This window comes from Eucyclogobius newberryi, unplaced genomic scaffold (genome assembly GCF_026437365.1).
Source record: "Eucyclogobius newberryi isolate DKJ021-1_F unplaced genomic scaffold, fEucNew1.0.hap1 SCAF_12, whole genome shotgun sequence".
NCBI lineage: Eukaryota > Metazoa > Chordata > Actinopteri > Gobiiformes > Gobiidae > Eucyclogobius > Eucyclogobius newberryi.
The window spans coordinates 28,864,234-28,880,732 of record NW_027315746.1 but is presented as its reverse complement, the minus strand read 5'-3'; the positions used below and the strand labels follow the sequence as shown (position 1 = coordinate 28,880,732).

At 39.5% G+C, this 16,499-nt stretch overlaps 1 protein-coding gene across 1 annotated transcript; it reads left to right on the top strand.

The window, feature by feature from the left end:
• Positions 1 to 13,551: 13,551 nt before the first annotated feature.
• Positions 13,552 to 16,499, top strand: LOC140356683 (growth arrest and DNA damage-inducible protein GADD45 alpha-like). Its single transcript, XM_072441830.1, has 4 exons — positions 13,552 to 13,611; positions 14,629 to 14,730; positions 15,065 to 15,317; positions 16,367 to 16,499. Exons 1-4 carry the CDS (start codon positions 13,562 to 13,564, stop codon positions 16,478 to 16,480), a joined length of 519 nt encoding a protein of 172 aa, XP_072297931.1. The 5' UTR covers positions 13,552 to 13,561; the 3' UTR covers positions 16,481 to 16,499.

Here is a 16,499-nt window from a genome sequence, read left to right as displayed (position 1 = left end):
TAATTAGAACTACTGTGTTACTGTGTCAATTTGGTCAGTTTTCTAATACATGTCATTAACTTAGACGTAACTGTGCGTAACGGATGCACCTTTTCTCAGTGTAATTAAGTGCGAAGTCAAAAGTCAAATACAAAATACTGAATCCATATTAGGTGTTTGCTTGGGTTTGGATCAGAGTGTAAAAAGTGTAATTGTGTCACTTTTCCACCTGTGAAATTCATGTCATCTGAGGTCAGACAGTGTAACTGTTATCTGTTTGTCTGCTCGGGGCTGGCCTTCAAAAGACCTGGTGCAGGGCTGATAAATGCTAATCTGCTGGAAACACAAATACAATTCTCCCGACAAACACTGAATGATGTCCCTTAGGGTAACTATTAAGCAAACATGACATGGGACGTTCCCTTTGATGTGAAAATAACTCGCAGTGTTGTTACATCAGACACTTAACCTAACATAATTTAGGCAGTTACTAACTAGTGTAATATACAGTTGCAAGAAAAAGTGTGTGAGCGCTTTGGGATTACTTCGATTTCTGCATAAATTGGTCATAAAATGTGTTCTGATCTTCATCAAAGTCACAATAGAAAAACACCGTCTGCATAATACTGCACAAACATCATCTTTTTTCATGTTTTTTATTGAACACAACCCAAGTAAACATTCACAGTGCCGGGTGGAAAAAGTATGTGAACTTTAGGGTTGAATAACTGGTTGACCCTCTTTGGGAGCGATGACCTCAACCAAACATTTCCTGTAGTTGCAGAGCAAACCTGCACAACGGTCAGGAGGAATTTTGGACCATTCCTCTTTGAAAAACTCTTTCAGTTCAGCAATATTCTTAGGATGTCTGTTGTGAATCGCTCTCTTAAGGTCATGCCACAGCATCTCAATTGGTTTGAGGTCAGGACTCTGACTGGGTCACTCCAGAAGGCGCATTTTCATCTGTTGAAGCCATTGTATTGTTGATTTATTTCTATGCTTAGGGTCATTGTCCTGTTGCATCACCCATCCTCTGTTGAGCTTCAGTTGATGGATAGATCCCAACAGCTCAATTTTGGTTTCATCTGTCCACAGAATAGTTTGCCAATAGTGCTGTGAATGCAGGTGATCTATTGCAAACTTCAAACGTGCTGCAATGTTTTTTTTGGACAGTAGTGGCTTCCTCCGTGGTGTCCTTCCATGAACTCCATTCTTGTTTAATGTTTTCCTCATTGTAGATTGATCAACAAAAATGTTAGTATGTGCCAGACATTTCTGTAAGTCTTTAACTGACACTCTAGGATTCTTCTTCACCTCCTTGAGGATTCGACGCTGTGCTCTTACAGTCATCTTTACAGGACGACCACGCCTAAGGAGAGTTGCAACACTTTCTCCATTAGTAGACTGTCTTACTGTGGACACATGAACTTCAAGGCTTTTAGAGATACTTTTGTAACTCTTTCCAGCTTCATGCAAGTCCACAATACTTGATTGTAGGTCAAACTCAAAATGCGTGTTTTTATAGGGCAGGGCAGGCCAACACATCCAATCCCATCACATTGATTGGACCCTAGGTTGACTGACTCCTGGCTCCAAGTAGCTCTTGGAGAAGTCATTAACAAGTCACATACTTTTTCCACCCATATGTTGTGTTCAATAAAAGTATGAAAACATATAATGTTTGTGCAGTATTAGTTTGAGAAGACTATGTTTTTCTATTGTTGTGACTTAGATGAATATCAGAAGACATTTCATGATCAATTTATGAAGAAATCCAAGTAATTCCAAAGGGTTTACATACTTTTTCTTGCAACTGTATTAAAAGGCATTTTAAGTCAAATGGACATTTAAGAGCTTTTAATCATGTCATAAGGATTATATCCAGTTGCAGCTATATTTAGAATGATGTATGTTTGAGTAATCTTTGTTCTCCTGCCTCCCTGTTAAGTTCTTTATTTGTTATTATACATGTTATACTACATAGGTCAGATGGGTGATATGTCCTGAGCTGCTTCAACCCGCTACACCAAGACCAGCATGTTTCAGAGGTAGTGGCACACGGAGGAAACCCATGCAGTCACTGGAAGAATATGCAAACTCCCACTTGGCCTCTTTTTGCCATGGATCAGCACTTTCGTTGTATTTGTACTTCCGTTTAAGCGAGAACTCTGTTCACTTTAGTGGAAAATGAGGGGAAAGTCTCGCTGCAAGCAAAAGTAGATTGATTTGTGTAAAATGTCCAATGCACCGATTCCCTGGGCCTGAAAACAACTTTTTAGATTTCCGTCTCTTCTGAGCCAGCTCGAACTGTCTTTCTCTGTCTTAATTTTGTCCTGTACACTGAGGGACAGTGTTGGGAAAGTTCACTTTCTACATGAACACAGTTCATAGTTCACAAATTTTAAAATGAACTAGTTCAGTTCATAATTCAACATTTTGAACTAAGTTCACAGCTCCAAAAAATGAACTAGTTCAGTTCTTCTTTTCCAATATTATGCAATAATTGATCTAAATTATTTCCACAGCCCAAATACAACCACAGGCAACAATTAAGCATGCGCAGTGCAGTGCGACACTTGAAATCTGTCTGTCTCCGCGATCTATCGGCCTCTACAACTTTGGAGCTCTCACACTTGCCAGGCATAGGCTCTTTTTGGGCAACTTCCATCCATTTTCTACCGCTTGTTCCTTTTCGGGGTCGCGGGTGACTGGCAGGGCCAACACATAGACACATGCATGTCTTTGGACGGTGGGAGGAAGCCGGAGAACCCACGGGAATACGGGGAGGACATGCAGACTCCACCCAGTGAGATCATGTGATGTTGGTTCCCTGGTCCGGGAATCAAACCCATGATCTCCTTCTTGGAAGGCAAGAGCGCTAACCGCCTTTGCCACCGTGCACCCCTGAGCAACTTTTCGCCTAGAAGTCTCTAGAAATCTGACACCTTATTGAACGAAAATAAAAAGAACGAATTTGCCGTTCACAGACATCAGAATGAACGCGTTCACATTATCGTTCGTCAGCAGTAATACCGTTCGTTCAGTTCACGTTCACCACAGATTTTGAACGCATTCATGAACTTTCGTTCAATGAACGCGTTCAGGCACAACACTGCTGAGGGAACTATATTATAATAGATCCATGCGCTTAGACACACACCGGCATATCAACCACGCATGCGCAGCCAGGGAAACATGCTGCTCTCTATGATTGACATGTGAATGAACTACTCGGCTGTCCACGCCACGAGGAAATGAGACAAAGATTTGGCGCCAAAAAATCCTCCTTTAACAATTTTTAAACCAATAATAATGAATTGCACTGTAAACAGAAAAAAAAATTGCACTATTTCTGACCATCTGTAAATGTTGTGTACATAATCAGACCAAGTCTATTTTAATTTTATTAGTACATTTTTAGTTTTATGCATGCCTTGCTTGATATATTTTGCTGTTATTATTATTCATTGTTGTATGTTGCTTAACTCTGAAGCAAGTTCCTAGTTCTATCATAATATTTCTAGTAATCCTAGAATTTTGTTCACTGACAATGGCAATAAACCTTTTTCTGATTCGCAAAACTTGACATTTCTAGTGATTGACAATATGTTACATTTTTGTTAATGAAAATCTTTGCTCTGGTTTCCACCAGTTATGAAATGTTTTATTTGTATATTATTTTATTTGTCAGGTATTACATCCCTGTTACATACACTTATTAATTGATAGCTGAACCCAAATTTGGATCCCCAAAGATTCTCAGGGGGTCCCCAGGGGTTCTTGAAAAAGAGGTCTGGACTAGATTATGTGATTTTAAATGAAGGAAGGGCATAACTTCTATTAAGTAGTGTATAATCATTGCTGTTCTATAACACCTATAATTAATCATAAAATAATTATATGTTTCAGACAGTAGCATTGCCGGTAGAAGAAGGAAGTTTGGGTCCCCAATGTATCCACAGGTAAAATTTGGGTCACTGGGAGAAAAAGTTTGGGAACCACTGATATAGAGTAGTGACGTTGTAGGTTCAACTAGCAGCCACTAGGGGTCAGCAGAACATTTCTTATTGCAATTCTGTTCTGTGTGTGCCAGTGTTCTTGATTACATGACATATCTCTTTGTTATATTAACTAAATTATTATATTAACTTATATTATATTAACTAAATCCATGGTTTACTAGGAAATTATTCAAGACGGTATCACCACGTTTTCAATATATATACCACTCTAATAAGCAGTGGTGGAAAGTATCGAAGTATAAAAGCAGAAGTACAAGTACATGCAGTAATCTTGACTTTATTTAAAGGCACATTATGTAACTTTCTGGAGCTCATCTGCATAATTTCTTGGAAATAGACAATTAAAAGCATAGTTTGGAATAGTCTCCATACTAAATTTTATGCCACACTGTTGAATATTTTTGCCAAAGGAACAACATTTCCATGGAAATGCAGGAGGAGGCTCATTTGGTGGAGATGCAAGCCCCCTCGCTAAGGACACGGGTTTTAATACATTTGTTTCAGCTTTATTTTTTGGCTTAAAAGTTATATACTGCGCCTTTAGGCCCATTTTACAGAGGTTACTTTTTACTTTTAGGCTATTTTCAGCATGTTTATAGTTAACATAGTTACAACATCGTTAACTTCGAGTTAACATCCTGAGTCCTGACTTTGTTCAAACTAAATTATGCAAGTAATTATAACAAAATTATAACAAAATATGTTTAATCGTTTCAACATTATTAATAAAATCACTATATAGTACTAGTTCTACACTAAAAGTACATTTCTAAACAGGAATTTAAATATTATATATTTTACTCCTGTATCTGTACCTTTACTTTAGTAACAAAAGAATACTTCCAATATGTACAAACTAGACGTATTTATTCCACACCTAAAAGGGTTAAACATGTATTCAATCACCCAGTTCTTCAGTTACCAACCGATGTTTTCAGTTTCACCTTGTGGCAGGAGTTTTGTAAGGGCCCATCCACGCAGCAGATCAGAATCATTAGAATAAGTCTTCAAGTGTCTACATGGTCGCGGTGCTCATTCACGGAGATCATACTATTTCATTGAATGTACGCACCTGCACAGACAGCGGTCCGCAACCTTTTCCACCTTTGGCTTTATTGTCTCGTACATTCTCTGGTTAAAATTCAGTTTTTGATTCACTCTTTTTGAAACGAAGGAGAAACCACCAAAAACCGGGAAAAATTATAAAACTTTGTTAGACACATACAAAATTGCTATTTTCAAATTCATATTTTACATGTTTGCTTAAGTGATGTGCCAAATTTGAATGTTATATCCATGTTGATACACGCTCTAAATCTGAGGATATAAATGTTCACAGTTGCTACCTTGCACAATGGAGAAGAGGGCAAAATAGGATGAAAATGACAAACAACTCAAGTGATATCTGATTTCGTTTAATTGATGAACAGGAAATATTGCATTGCAGATTAATAGGCCGAATTGTAAGTGCTTCACATGACATTTTCTTTTCAATTATTTTTTTTCCTATTGTTTACAGTGGGTTTTCCCAAGACACTCAGACAGATTATGTGGTGCTGCAAACTTCTTCCTAGGTGGGAGTAGACCAGATTTCAGGTCCTCTCCTGCATTCCTTTTTGGAGCAGCAGTTCCTTTGTAAAAGATTCTTTTGTTGGCCTTCCACTCATCAGGCACTTCTGACCTCCAAGTGCAGCCTTCTTTCGGCGTGCAACAGCAGTTGGTTGTACACCTATTCTTTTTAATGCTGACAACTTGCTTTTCCTGTTAAAACGAAAGCAACTGGCTGCACCAGAATACTTCCCAAATGTGTGCAAAGCTGAAATCAGCGCAGAGTCTGTCTGCAGTTTTGACAGCTGGTAGGAAAGTGGTTGGGTCATTTTTGACTTTACTCCTCAATGAGTTGCAAAATGTCATAATACTTTTTTCCACCTCGCAAACCTCTGTGCCGCCATCAACAGAATCATTTAACGATGTGGTCTCCTCCCTATGAACTCCTGAGCTGGCGAGACCAGTGGCTGTGGTTGGTGAAGAGACAGCACCATGGGAAGTCACAGCTGCTGGTCGAGAATCTTCAGAAATGAGATGGTCATCATTCTGCCAATCCTCGTTTGCAGGGACACTCCTTGTGTCCTTCCTCAATGATGAGAACCACTCTAAAGGAACATCTTCTTTTCCTGTGGCAATTTTATGCAGCAAAAGCCTATGTTCAGGTGAACTCACTGGTATAATGTTCAGAGTTTCTACCTTGAACCTCTTTACGACTGCAGCCTGATGTTTACAGGGGCCGCCATTTAGCCCCATATGCCATGTGCATAGCTCCATTTCCACGTCGACGCTGTAGTGCTCATCTTTCTTTGTCTCGCTTGGCACTTCATACAACTTCGGGGAAAGTTGTCTGATAGCATCAAGGTTTATATTGCTGCAAGCAGGTAGGTACTTTGAATGCCTGACCAAGTCCAGTCTGTTGTTTGCCACATCAATCAGACGCCGTTCATAGAGACACTCCATTCTGGTAACAATAAAATCCACCAACTGAAGAGCATTAAGATACATAAGATAAAGGAATATCTTATCTTATCTTATCATTAAATGCTTTCATCCGCAGGAGGATTTTCTCCTTCAGCACTTTGATGGCAGCCTCACAAAAAATATTGGTGTTGTTCCCACGGATAGGCATTTTGTCTCTGAAGCAAATGGCCCACAAGCTCCTACGGCCATACACTTTCCTCACATATGCCATATAGGACATGTGCATGCACAAGCTGATGGTGTTTTCAGATTCTGTAGTTGTGTTTGGCAACCGATTGGAAGACCACCACAGCAACTGTGAGTCATTAATAAAAACACACGGTCCTTATTACCAGAAGAGTCAACAAAAGTCATTTCACCACTCTGTTCAACCATTTGTCGGACCCTTTTCATTAATGGTGTGCATATGGCGAGGATCAACTGGTTGTCACTTGTGATATCCATCTTAATCAGCATCTCCTCCTTCTCTGCATTCAGTCGCTGTGTTAATGACTCCAAGTTTTTCAGCATGTCCACACCACCTCGCCCTCCACCATATGCTTTTTGGGCAGTTGCGTAGTACAACCTGCAATTAGACAACATAAATATCAATTTCAAATTTCAAAAGCAACCAGTTAGCAATGGGTTGCAGGGTTCAGATTAAGGATTTTCACTTGTATAGCAGTGCTGCTAAACAATCCACAATTTTTTTCAAATTTGTATAGTAATTTGATAATTGCATAGCAAAACACAAAAGTGACTAACAATCAATATTTTCCATTGATGTAACAAGATTATTTATTTAAAATGTATTTGTAAATATTAAATTAACAAATGAACTTTTGAACACTTAACACATAACACTTATAAAATAGAAAACTTGCAAATAAAATTATTTGTTGAACAAATTAATTAACCCCAAGTCAGATGGTCTTATTTACAACTTTCTTCCATATCTTCATCATCAGATGACTATTTGCATGAGTCTCATTTACATATTGTCTTTCTTCTTCTCTTACACACACAACACGTTTTGGTTTTGTCCTGGACATGAGTGAGTTTGACCCTTTGAACTCCACATCCTCAGGGTGAAACGGGGTGAAACGGGAGCGCGCGGAGGCGACGAGGGGTTTTACGAGCGCCGCGTCTCACTGATCTCACGACAATAACTACATGTTACACATAGTTTATGTGTGAGAACGGGAACATAGTGATGTGTTACACATAGTTATGTGTGAGAACAGGAACATAGTGATGTGTTACACATAGTTATGTGTGAGAACAGGAACATAGTGATGTGTTACACATAGTTTATGTGTGAGAACGGGAACATAGTGATGTGTTACACATAGTTATGTGTGAGAACAGGAACATAGTGATGTGTTACACATAGTTATGTGTGAGAACAGGAACATAGTGATGTGTTACACATAGTTTATGTGTGAGAACGGGAACATAGTGATGTGTTACACATAGTTATGTGACAGAACTATGTGTAACACATAACTATGTGTAACACATCTATGTGAGATCAGCGGGACGCGGCGCTCATAAAGCGCCTCATCGCCTCCGCGCGCTCCCGCGGCTCCTCCAGCTCAGCAGTTTTCACACGCGCGATCTGTGACCGCAGCGGGACCGTCAGTGTGTCATGCTGTTATTGACCATCGATTGACGAGTGACCAGTACTTTTTAGACGCTTTAGTTAAACAATTGAACACACATTTTTGTATCGCAAAAGCTGCGATACAAAAGCACTTTTTTCTGACGAACGCATCGCATTTCGATACCGCTTATTCTGAACCCTGACGGTTGTAAACCAGCGACAGCACTTCCTGTCAACGAGAACTTAGATTCATTTTGAATGTAGATTCATTGATCAAACTTTGTGTCCTGACTTTCGAAATATTTTTTTTTATTTATTTCCCATCCATTTCATTAAAGGCGATATGGATGATTTTTCGGCGATTTGAGAACGCAGGCGGAAGTGCGCATGCGCACTCCCCCGTGCGGACTGATACAACACACACGTGCGTTTGTTTATTAGCGCAACGGAGCGCATCGCATCGCTCGTCTCCCGTAGATTTCTGTCCACTTCTGCGTCAGCTCGAACTGTCTTTCTCCATCTTCATTTTGCCCCGTACACTGAGGGAACTATATTATGATAGATCCATGCGCTTAGGCACGCGGAAACGTGGGGACGAGCCTGACGCGGCTGCAGGTGAGCGGTAGGTGCGTTTTATGATTGATACGTGGCAGGACAAATGATTTATCCACGCCACGAGGAAATATGATAAAAAATTTGCTGAAAAAAATCGTCCACACCACCTTTAATTTCCAAAGGTCACCTAATATGCTTTTGGGCAGTTTAACTTTAGTACAATATATGGTAATGCAATTTGATTGAGATTACTTGGCCCAACCAATGTAATACTGCATGCTTGCTGAGTAAAATTGATTTTTTCCTCATGCTTCATCACACATGTGTTTATTCAGTATAACCAACAATAGAAAAAGAGTTTTGGTATTACTAAATAGATACTGTTGAAAGTTCTTACCTGTAACACCATTGAAGGTCTGGTATTTTAGCCCTATCACGACTCGTGAAAATAAAATCATCTTGATCTTCAATCTGCAGGTCATATTTGTGAATCTCAAGTGCTGATGGCGGGCTATGGCCCTGCTTCAAAAAGACTCAAGAATTTTGTCTTAACTTCATTTGCACATCCCTGTGTCTCAGGGCATCAGCACAGTCGATTGTGAACAAATCTCATCTTCACAATCATTGGAAATTCCGGGAGATGAGCATCGGTTGACCTGTAACATTGAAAAGTTTAGTTTTAACTGATATGTATGCCCACAAACCACTAACTTTAGAAGAAGCTACTGAAATGTGCAGCTTTTAACTCATACAAGTACCTGGGTGTTCATCTGAACCACAAACTGGACTGGACTCATAACACAGACGCACTGTACAGGAAGAGCCAGAGTCGGCTCTACCTCCTGAGGAGACTCAGGTCTTTTGGAGTGACAGGGCCACTCCTGAAGACCTTCTACGACTCTGTGGTGGCATCAGCTCCTGTAGGTGTGGCCTGCTGGAGCAGCAGCATCACAGAGAGGGAGAGGAAGAGGCTGGACAAAGTCATCAAGAAGTCCAGCTCCGTCCTGGGCTGTGCTCTGGACTCGGTGCAGGAGGTGGGGGACAGGAGGGTCCTGGCTAGATTCACATCTATGCTTGACCATGAGTGTCGCCCCCTGCAGGACACTCTGTCCGCTCTGGAGAGCAGCTTCAGTGAGAGACTGATCCACCCTCGATGTGTGAAGGAAAGGTTCCGTAGGTCTTTCCTTCCTGCTGCTGTCAGACTTTATAACAAAAACTGTTAGTACTGAACACTCGTAATACTGACCTAACCTAATACTGATGTGCAATTCTGTCATATGTGCAATTACTGTGAAATTCATGTGCAATTACTGTGAAATTCATGTGCAATCTATGTGCTGTCGTGACACATATTCATGTGCAATTACTGTCGTGATCACATGCAATGGTATTTATGTATTTATTTATTTGTCTATGGGAGTTTTTATTTATTTATAGGAGATCTTCTACTGAAAGTGTTTTTCAGACTTCCTATAAGTGATCTGTTCTTCTGGATCTACCTCTGTATCTACCTGCGTTGCACCAATGAAATTTCCCCATGTGGGACAATAAAGGAATATCTTATCTTATCTTAAGGTTCAAGTTATTTGATAGACATGTTACTCAAGTCCATTACCTGCTTTTTTTCATTTCTGTGCGTTTTACGACATTGTGGCTTTGCACTGTGTATCCTTCGATGACGGGCGGATGTTATCAAAATCTTTGTCAAATGTGCGCCGTGTGTTATGCCGGCAACGGAGGTGCTCCTGAAAAGCAGAAGGTTATAGTTAATTTTTAACATTTTGCAACAAATCATTGCAAAATATTGACTTCTTCTCCTAACGAGGTGAGGATGAGGTGAAGATTTTGGAGAACATTTGATTGAAACTCCTAGAGAATATGATGAAAAATGAAGAAACTCCTACACTGTTAATAGAAAGGGTTATAAATAGTCATTGTATTGAAATGACTTGTTGGAAGAAGTGAGCAAATTCAAAACTATTTGCTGACCTTTCTAATTAAAAAAAACTAAACACTAACTGTTCCTTTGACCAATGTTCAGGGATGCAAATGAGGAAGGTGGGATGATTGTAGGTGTACAAACTGCCATGTGATCAAATAAAACCACATTATACTTACTTTGAATATGACCTTGTGACCCACATGGGGATAAGTTTGAGACAGTCGAAGGATGGTTTTTGAAGTCTCCTGGAGCTCCCTCTTCCACTTCATTGCCTCTTCCTTTGTTCTGATAGGAAGTCGCAAAGTTGCTGAAAACCCGGATGGATGGTCCTCGAAGCAACACAATTGAGACTCATATTCTGGTGGTATTATAGCCTGCAATTAAAAATATTATTTCATTATAAATCTAGAGACAATGAGATTGCCAACCAAACGATAACCCTAGATAACCCCTTTATCTATTTCTGATAAACCCATATAAGGCCTAAAGTATCTTCAGATATTTTTCTACTAATGATTTCAATTTAGGAGAAAAACTGATAAAGACATGACACTTTAGGCCACGGATTTAACCTTGGAGCTATTGAGAGCTTAATAGCTCCATGGTTAAACATACAGTGCTTTCAGGATAGGCTTAGGGCCCTATCACTCTTTAATTTATATGCATCTATTGGCTAAGGCACGTTTTAGTAAGAATAGTAGGTTTAGCTACAATTTTTGTTATTTTTTTCAAATCTACTCCAGTAGCAGCAGAGAGAGGCCTAGGTCAAGAAGGCCTATATTAATCAGATAGATTACAGTCAACTTGGCTAACTTAAAACTGGTAAATTAGGCCTAGGCCTACACATGTGGTGTGCTGTGTGTGACTGTATTTTATGTATTTTTCATTTTTATTGATGTATGTGAATAAAGCAATTTGAATTTGGATATCAATAAGCAAGGCATAAACGCTGTGTATTTGTATGTTAATCACTATTTTACGCCCACAAATCATCACTGAGCACTCTAGGTTATCATCATGCAGTATTTACCTTCAATTGTGAGAAATATGGGTCAGCAGTTGATTTACTGTCACACGAGCAGTGGTCGCAACGCTGAAGCATGACAAGTGCCATTGGAACGTCATTGTGTTGATATGAACAAATGACATTGCGGCTGCGCGTCTTCTGATTGCGCGCCTTCTGATTGATTGGCTGAGAAATGTACATAGTGTCGGAAGTATCCCACGATCCCAACATGTAAAGTATGAAGTTAAGCGATTTTTTTTGTATGGCAAATTTGAATAAGACATTCAATGAAATAGTATGATCTCCGTGAATGAGCACCGCGACCATGTAGACACTTGAATACGTATTCTAATGGTTCTGATCTGCTGCGTGGATGGGCCCTTACAAAACACACTCTTTCTAACATGTCCATTTTGTCATTATCTACTTCATTCATTCACGCGTTGGCTCCTGGGAGCGGCGAACACGCGTCTATTCTGGGAGGGAGGAGCCCAGAGGAGGCCAGATCTCAGGTTAACGCCCACCTAGAAGCTGCTCGCCTTCTGATTGGCTGAGAAATCTGCCCTGTTCCCAACTCAACTACGAAAAAAATATTCGCCTCCGGGCTGTTTCGCGCCACTCCTTTGGATCTCGCGCGGTTTCGGCCACTTTTGGCACGTTAGCCAATGAGCCAATCAGAGCCCAGCGTGATCCAGTAGCGTCACGTTGCTATTTTTAAACCCCTAACCCCCCATCTCCCGGGTCCCGTACCGCAAAAAGGGTGAGTTTTGCTCTGTACGTTTAGTATAACATTTTAATCGATATCTCAGCCAGAATGTTCATATGCAATCACTTATAATGGTCAATGAATGAAAAAAGTTCATTCTGTTGCTGTTATAAATCGTTATCAAATCACCTCCTTATTATTTTTTATTTTAAACAAAGATGGTGCACAGCTAAGAATATCAAAGAGAAAATGTTTACCACCAGATTTCACGACAAGCTATTTTCCATCTGTACGTTGTCCTTTTGCAAATTTGGACAGACGTCAATCAAACACCCTATGTACACAACAGCACCATAAATAAACATTTCAGCCATAACAATACCGCTAAAAATACAATCATCCAACTCAACATAGCAATACCTCCTAAATACAATTACTGTTCATCTTTAAGCATTTAAAAAATAATCAAAAATAAAATATAAAATACAAGCATTTAACATATAAAATACTTGCTAAAGCTACAAAAGTCATCCTTGACATTTAAGATCTTTAAATAACAGGCTGTTTTTATCATATTTGAAGCCATAACACAACGACTAAACTCATGATTGCTTTTCATTTAATGTCTCAAAAACTTTTATTTTAGAATTTCAGATGGGTAGATATTTGGATCCATGCGGTTTATGATCGGGAATGTTGTTGTTGTTGTGTTTTTGGTGTTTTTTTCATGCACGCGTCACGTGTTTTATTATTTATTTATTATACTCACAATGTATTTCACTAACACAGATGTCATGGAACTTTGAATAATGAGAAATTAAATTTAAAACAAAATGTTATTCGTATACATACTTGTTGCATATAACCGGAAGCTGAAACACATATTATTTTTGAAACTTCAGTAACGTTGACAGCACTAAACTTTTTGATATAATATATATATATATATATACTTAAATAGCTTTTACGACTTATACTTTATCATTCTTGCTTCTCACTAATGCTCCTTGGCTTTGCAGAAATCACATCTCCACAAACATTGCGTTTAAAAAAAAAGTTTCTGGCTCGTTAGCGGGTTTCGTCTGTCATTTCACTGTTAGCGTGGTGAGCTCGTGAGCTCGTGAGCTAGCTAACCGTGTAACCTCGGAGACAAGCCCCGCCCCTGGTTACCACGCGTGCAATCCCGTTCTAGACCACGCCCCGGCTCGCTCTCGCACAGCCAATGACGAACTTGGATTATATGATCAATATGACTTTCGAGGAGCTAAACGGGGAATATTCTCAAGAAAAGTAATTTTGAAATTTGATTGACAGCGATTATGTGCGACTGAGCCGTTAGTGTTAGCGGCATGATCGTCGTCGACGCAAGAAAAAAAGAGAGAAAAAAAGTAAATTTCTGTGATTTTGACGCTGCTAGCTATATTTAAGTGCAGTTTTAGCAAAGTTTGACCGACGTTTGAGCGACTGACAGTCGTGCAAACGTCAAAAAACAAGACATTGCAAAAAACTCGACTGGTGTAAACCCTAGACAAGCTGAGTTATAGCCTACTAGCTCTTAAATGCAACAGTTATCCATTAATAACGTTTTGTAAGAATATTTTCCACTATGCACAATAGAGCTGCATTGGCATTTACTTTCATGCTTACTAAACCTTGTGATTGGGAGTTATGGCACAAAAACATCAAAGTTAATCATGCATGTTGCAAAAGTTAACTTAAATCTTTCATCATTCAACACAAAAATAGATTAAAAGTACAGCTGTTATCACGTGAAGATGAGTTGATTCATATTCCATAGACTGAAGATGCAATGTTCAATTCCATTTATTTTGTAGAGCCCAAAATCACAGCAGCAGTGGCATTGCAGGGATTCACTCAATTGTTTAATTCTTTGATTTTCTAACTTTCTGTGGGTTAAATCAGAAGTTATTGGTCACTAAACTAACGTTCTCAGGATTAGAAAAACTACAAATGTACATATTGATAATAATAATAAGATTATCTTATTGTCATATTTGGCTTTCAAAACTACATCTACTGAATCAAAGTAGTGTCTTTTTTCGAATACATGTCCCCTGCATTTCTATCTTGAGTCACGAGCATGAACACTGTGAGCAACTCTTACACATGGAATGAGTTATTGAGAGTCAATCAATCAGTGCAGATCATTTGAGTCAAGGTTACGCACAAAGAACCAACACAACTAAGTAGCTTGACGACGTTGCCATGTTTGTGCAGGTTATGAACATGCAAGAGTGTATGATACTGTATTCATTCCTAACTTGTCTTGGTGTGGTCTTGTTGCAGAATGGATTCAGCGGCCAAAGCTCTGGAGGAAGTGCTCACGTCGGCGCTGGCACAGGGCTGTATCACGGTCGGAGTCTACGAGGCTGCCAAATCGCTCAATGTGTAAGTATACAAAACGAAACGGTTGCATAATCGTGTGCGTGTGTGAGATTTTCCATTGCCACTCTACTTCAGTCATTATGCACGACTTTATTTATTTTGACATTTGCACTGCTGGCGAGTTTGCCAAATAAAGAGGGCATAAAATAGTGTTGACCCTAAATAAAAGGAGAAGTGACAGGACAATGGATGAGAGAAGCAATGCATAAATATTACAAATGAGTTGATTGAATTTACAGTTAAGCTTCGTAAGTTACAGGTAAAGTCTGCTGTGTTTAACCACCATGTATAAAACATAATAATAACCACAATTTCTCTGTATGTTTTCCGTTTCCAGAGACCCAGATAACGTGGTCCTGTGCATCCTGGCCACAGACGGCGAGGACGTGATGGACGTGGCTCTGCAGATCCACTTCACTCTGATTCAGGCGTTCTGCTGCGATAACTACGTCGACATCCTGCGAGTGAACAACATGAAGCGTCTGGCCCAGATCCTGTGCGGCGCAGGAGGTGGAGGAGGTGGAGGAGGCACTGAGAGGGGCAGGCAGAGCGGAGGAGAACCCATGGACCTCCACTGCGTCCTGGTCACGGTGAGCAGCACTGGTTCAGCACTGATGGGGGAATGAGAGAGGGGCTTATGTTGAAGGATATGGTCTTCAATGATGCTCAGATATTAAGCTGTGTAATAAAGCTGCCCTGCTTTATATGCTGATTTGATAATATTCTAATTAGTGTATATTATATCAGCGTGTCAACATAAATATGCCAGAATTGGCCCATTTTTTTATTCGTAGACTTTAAGTAGGTAAAAACACTTTCAATTTAAAAGGAAACATTCAATTGGACAATAACAGACAACAGACATATATTAAACATTAAACCCAAAAGGCAACAGATGCATAACTCAACAACACATTTGAGACATTACAAAGGAAGATTATTACAGTAAAAATAGATGGTCAGAAGTTGAAAGAGTCCAACAAAGTATAAGAAGGTACCATAAAAACCATCCACATGACCTGCAGGCGGCATGGGTTAAAATATAATTCTGTTTTGAAGAGGTTTGAATGTTATAAAAGGAGAATAAAAAAATGAATTGTAATATTTTATGGCTAAAAATGCCAGGCAAGTTTATTTGTTGAGCACACACAAAGTGACACAGACAGAACCGGAAAAGATGCCTTAAAATCACAATACAAAGAAATAAAACCATAAATAATCATCATAAAGTTACGTCTGAACATGCATCTTATGTTTTCTTTTTTATTTTATGTAATTTTAGGTCAAGTCTGAACTATTCTGAAGGCATTTATTGGCATAACCTTGACCAAAAAATCAATCTGTAAAAAGCCCAATATGACTAAACAATAGAGCGCAGAGATTATGAACTTTCTAGTAATAGTAGGTTTTTACTGGTATTCCTACACAAGGCTGATAGTTGTTCCCTCTCCTTAATAATAAACAAGACTGTTCAGATTTTCCTTGAAAGTGGAATGCTGGAAACAGCCGTTACAGCTTAAGCACGTGACTGAAATGCCCCTCTCTCCACCCTTTTATGACTTCAATGGAATTTAAATACAGGGAAATACCTCTGGCATGGGATATTTTAAACTAATGTTCCCCCTCTTTATTGTTGCAGAGTCCAGATTCAGATGCATGGAAGGACCCGGCGCTTAGCAAAGTCAACCGCTTCTGCAGAGAGTGCCGCTGCATGGATCAATGGGTGCCCATCATCAACCTGCCCGAACGATGAAACTCGCCCAAAAAACAAA

What these genes read in the sequence shown, in the direction of transcription:
- LOC140356683 (XM_072441830.1), top strand. Translation starts at nt 13,562, where the DNA reads ATGATCAATATGACTTTCGAGGAGCTAAACGGGGAATATTCTCAAGAA. An exon ending in GGGGAATATTCTCAAGAAAA is followed by an intron (nt 13,612 to 14,628) that starts GTAATTTTGAAA and finishes GTCTTGTTGCAG; the next exon opens with AATGGATTCAGCGGCCAAAG. An exon ending in TCCACTGCGTCCTGGTCACG is followed by an intron (nt 15,318 to 16,366) that starts GTGAGCAGCACT and finishes TTATTGTTGCAG; the next exon opens with AGTCCAGATTCAGATGCATG.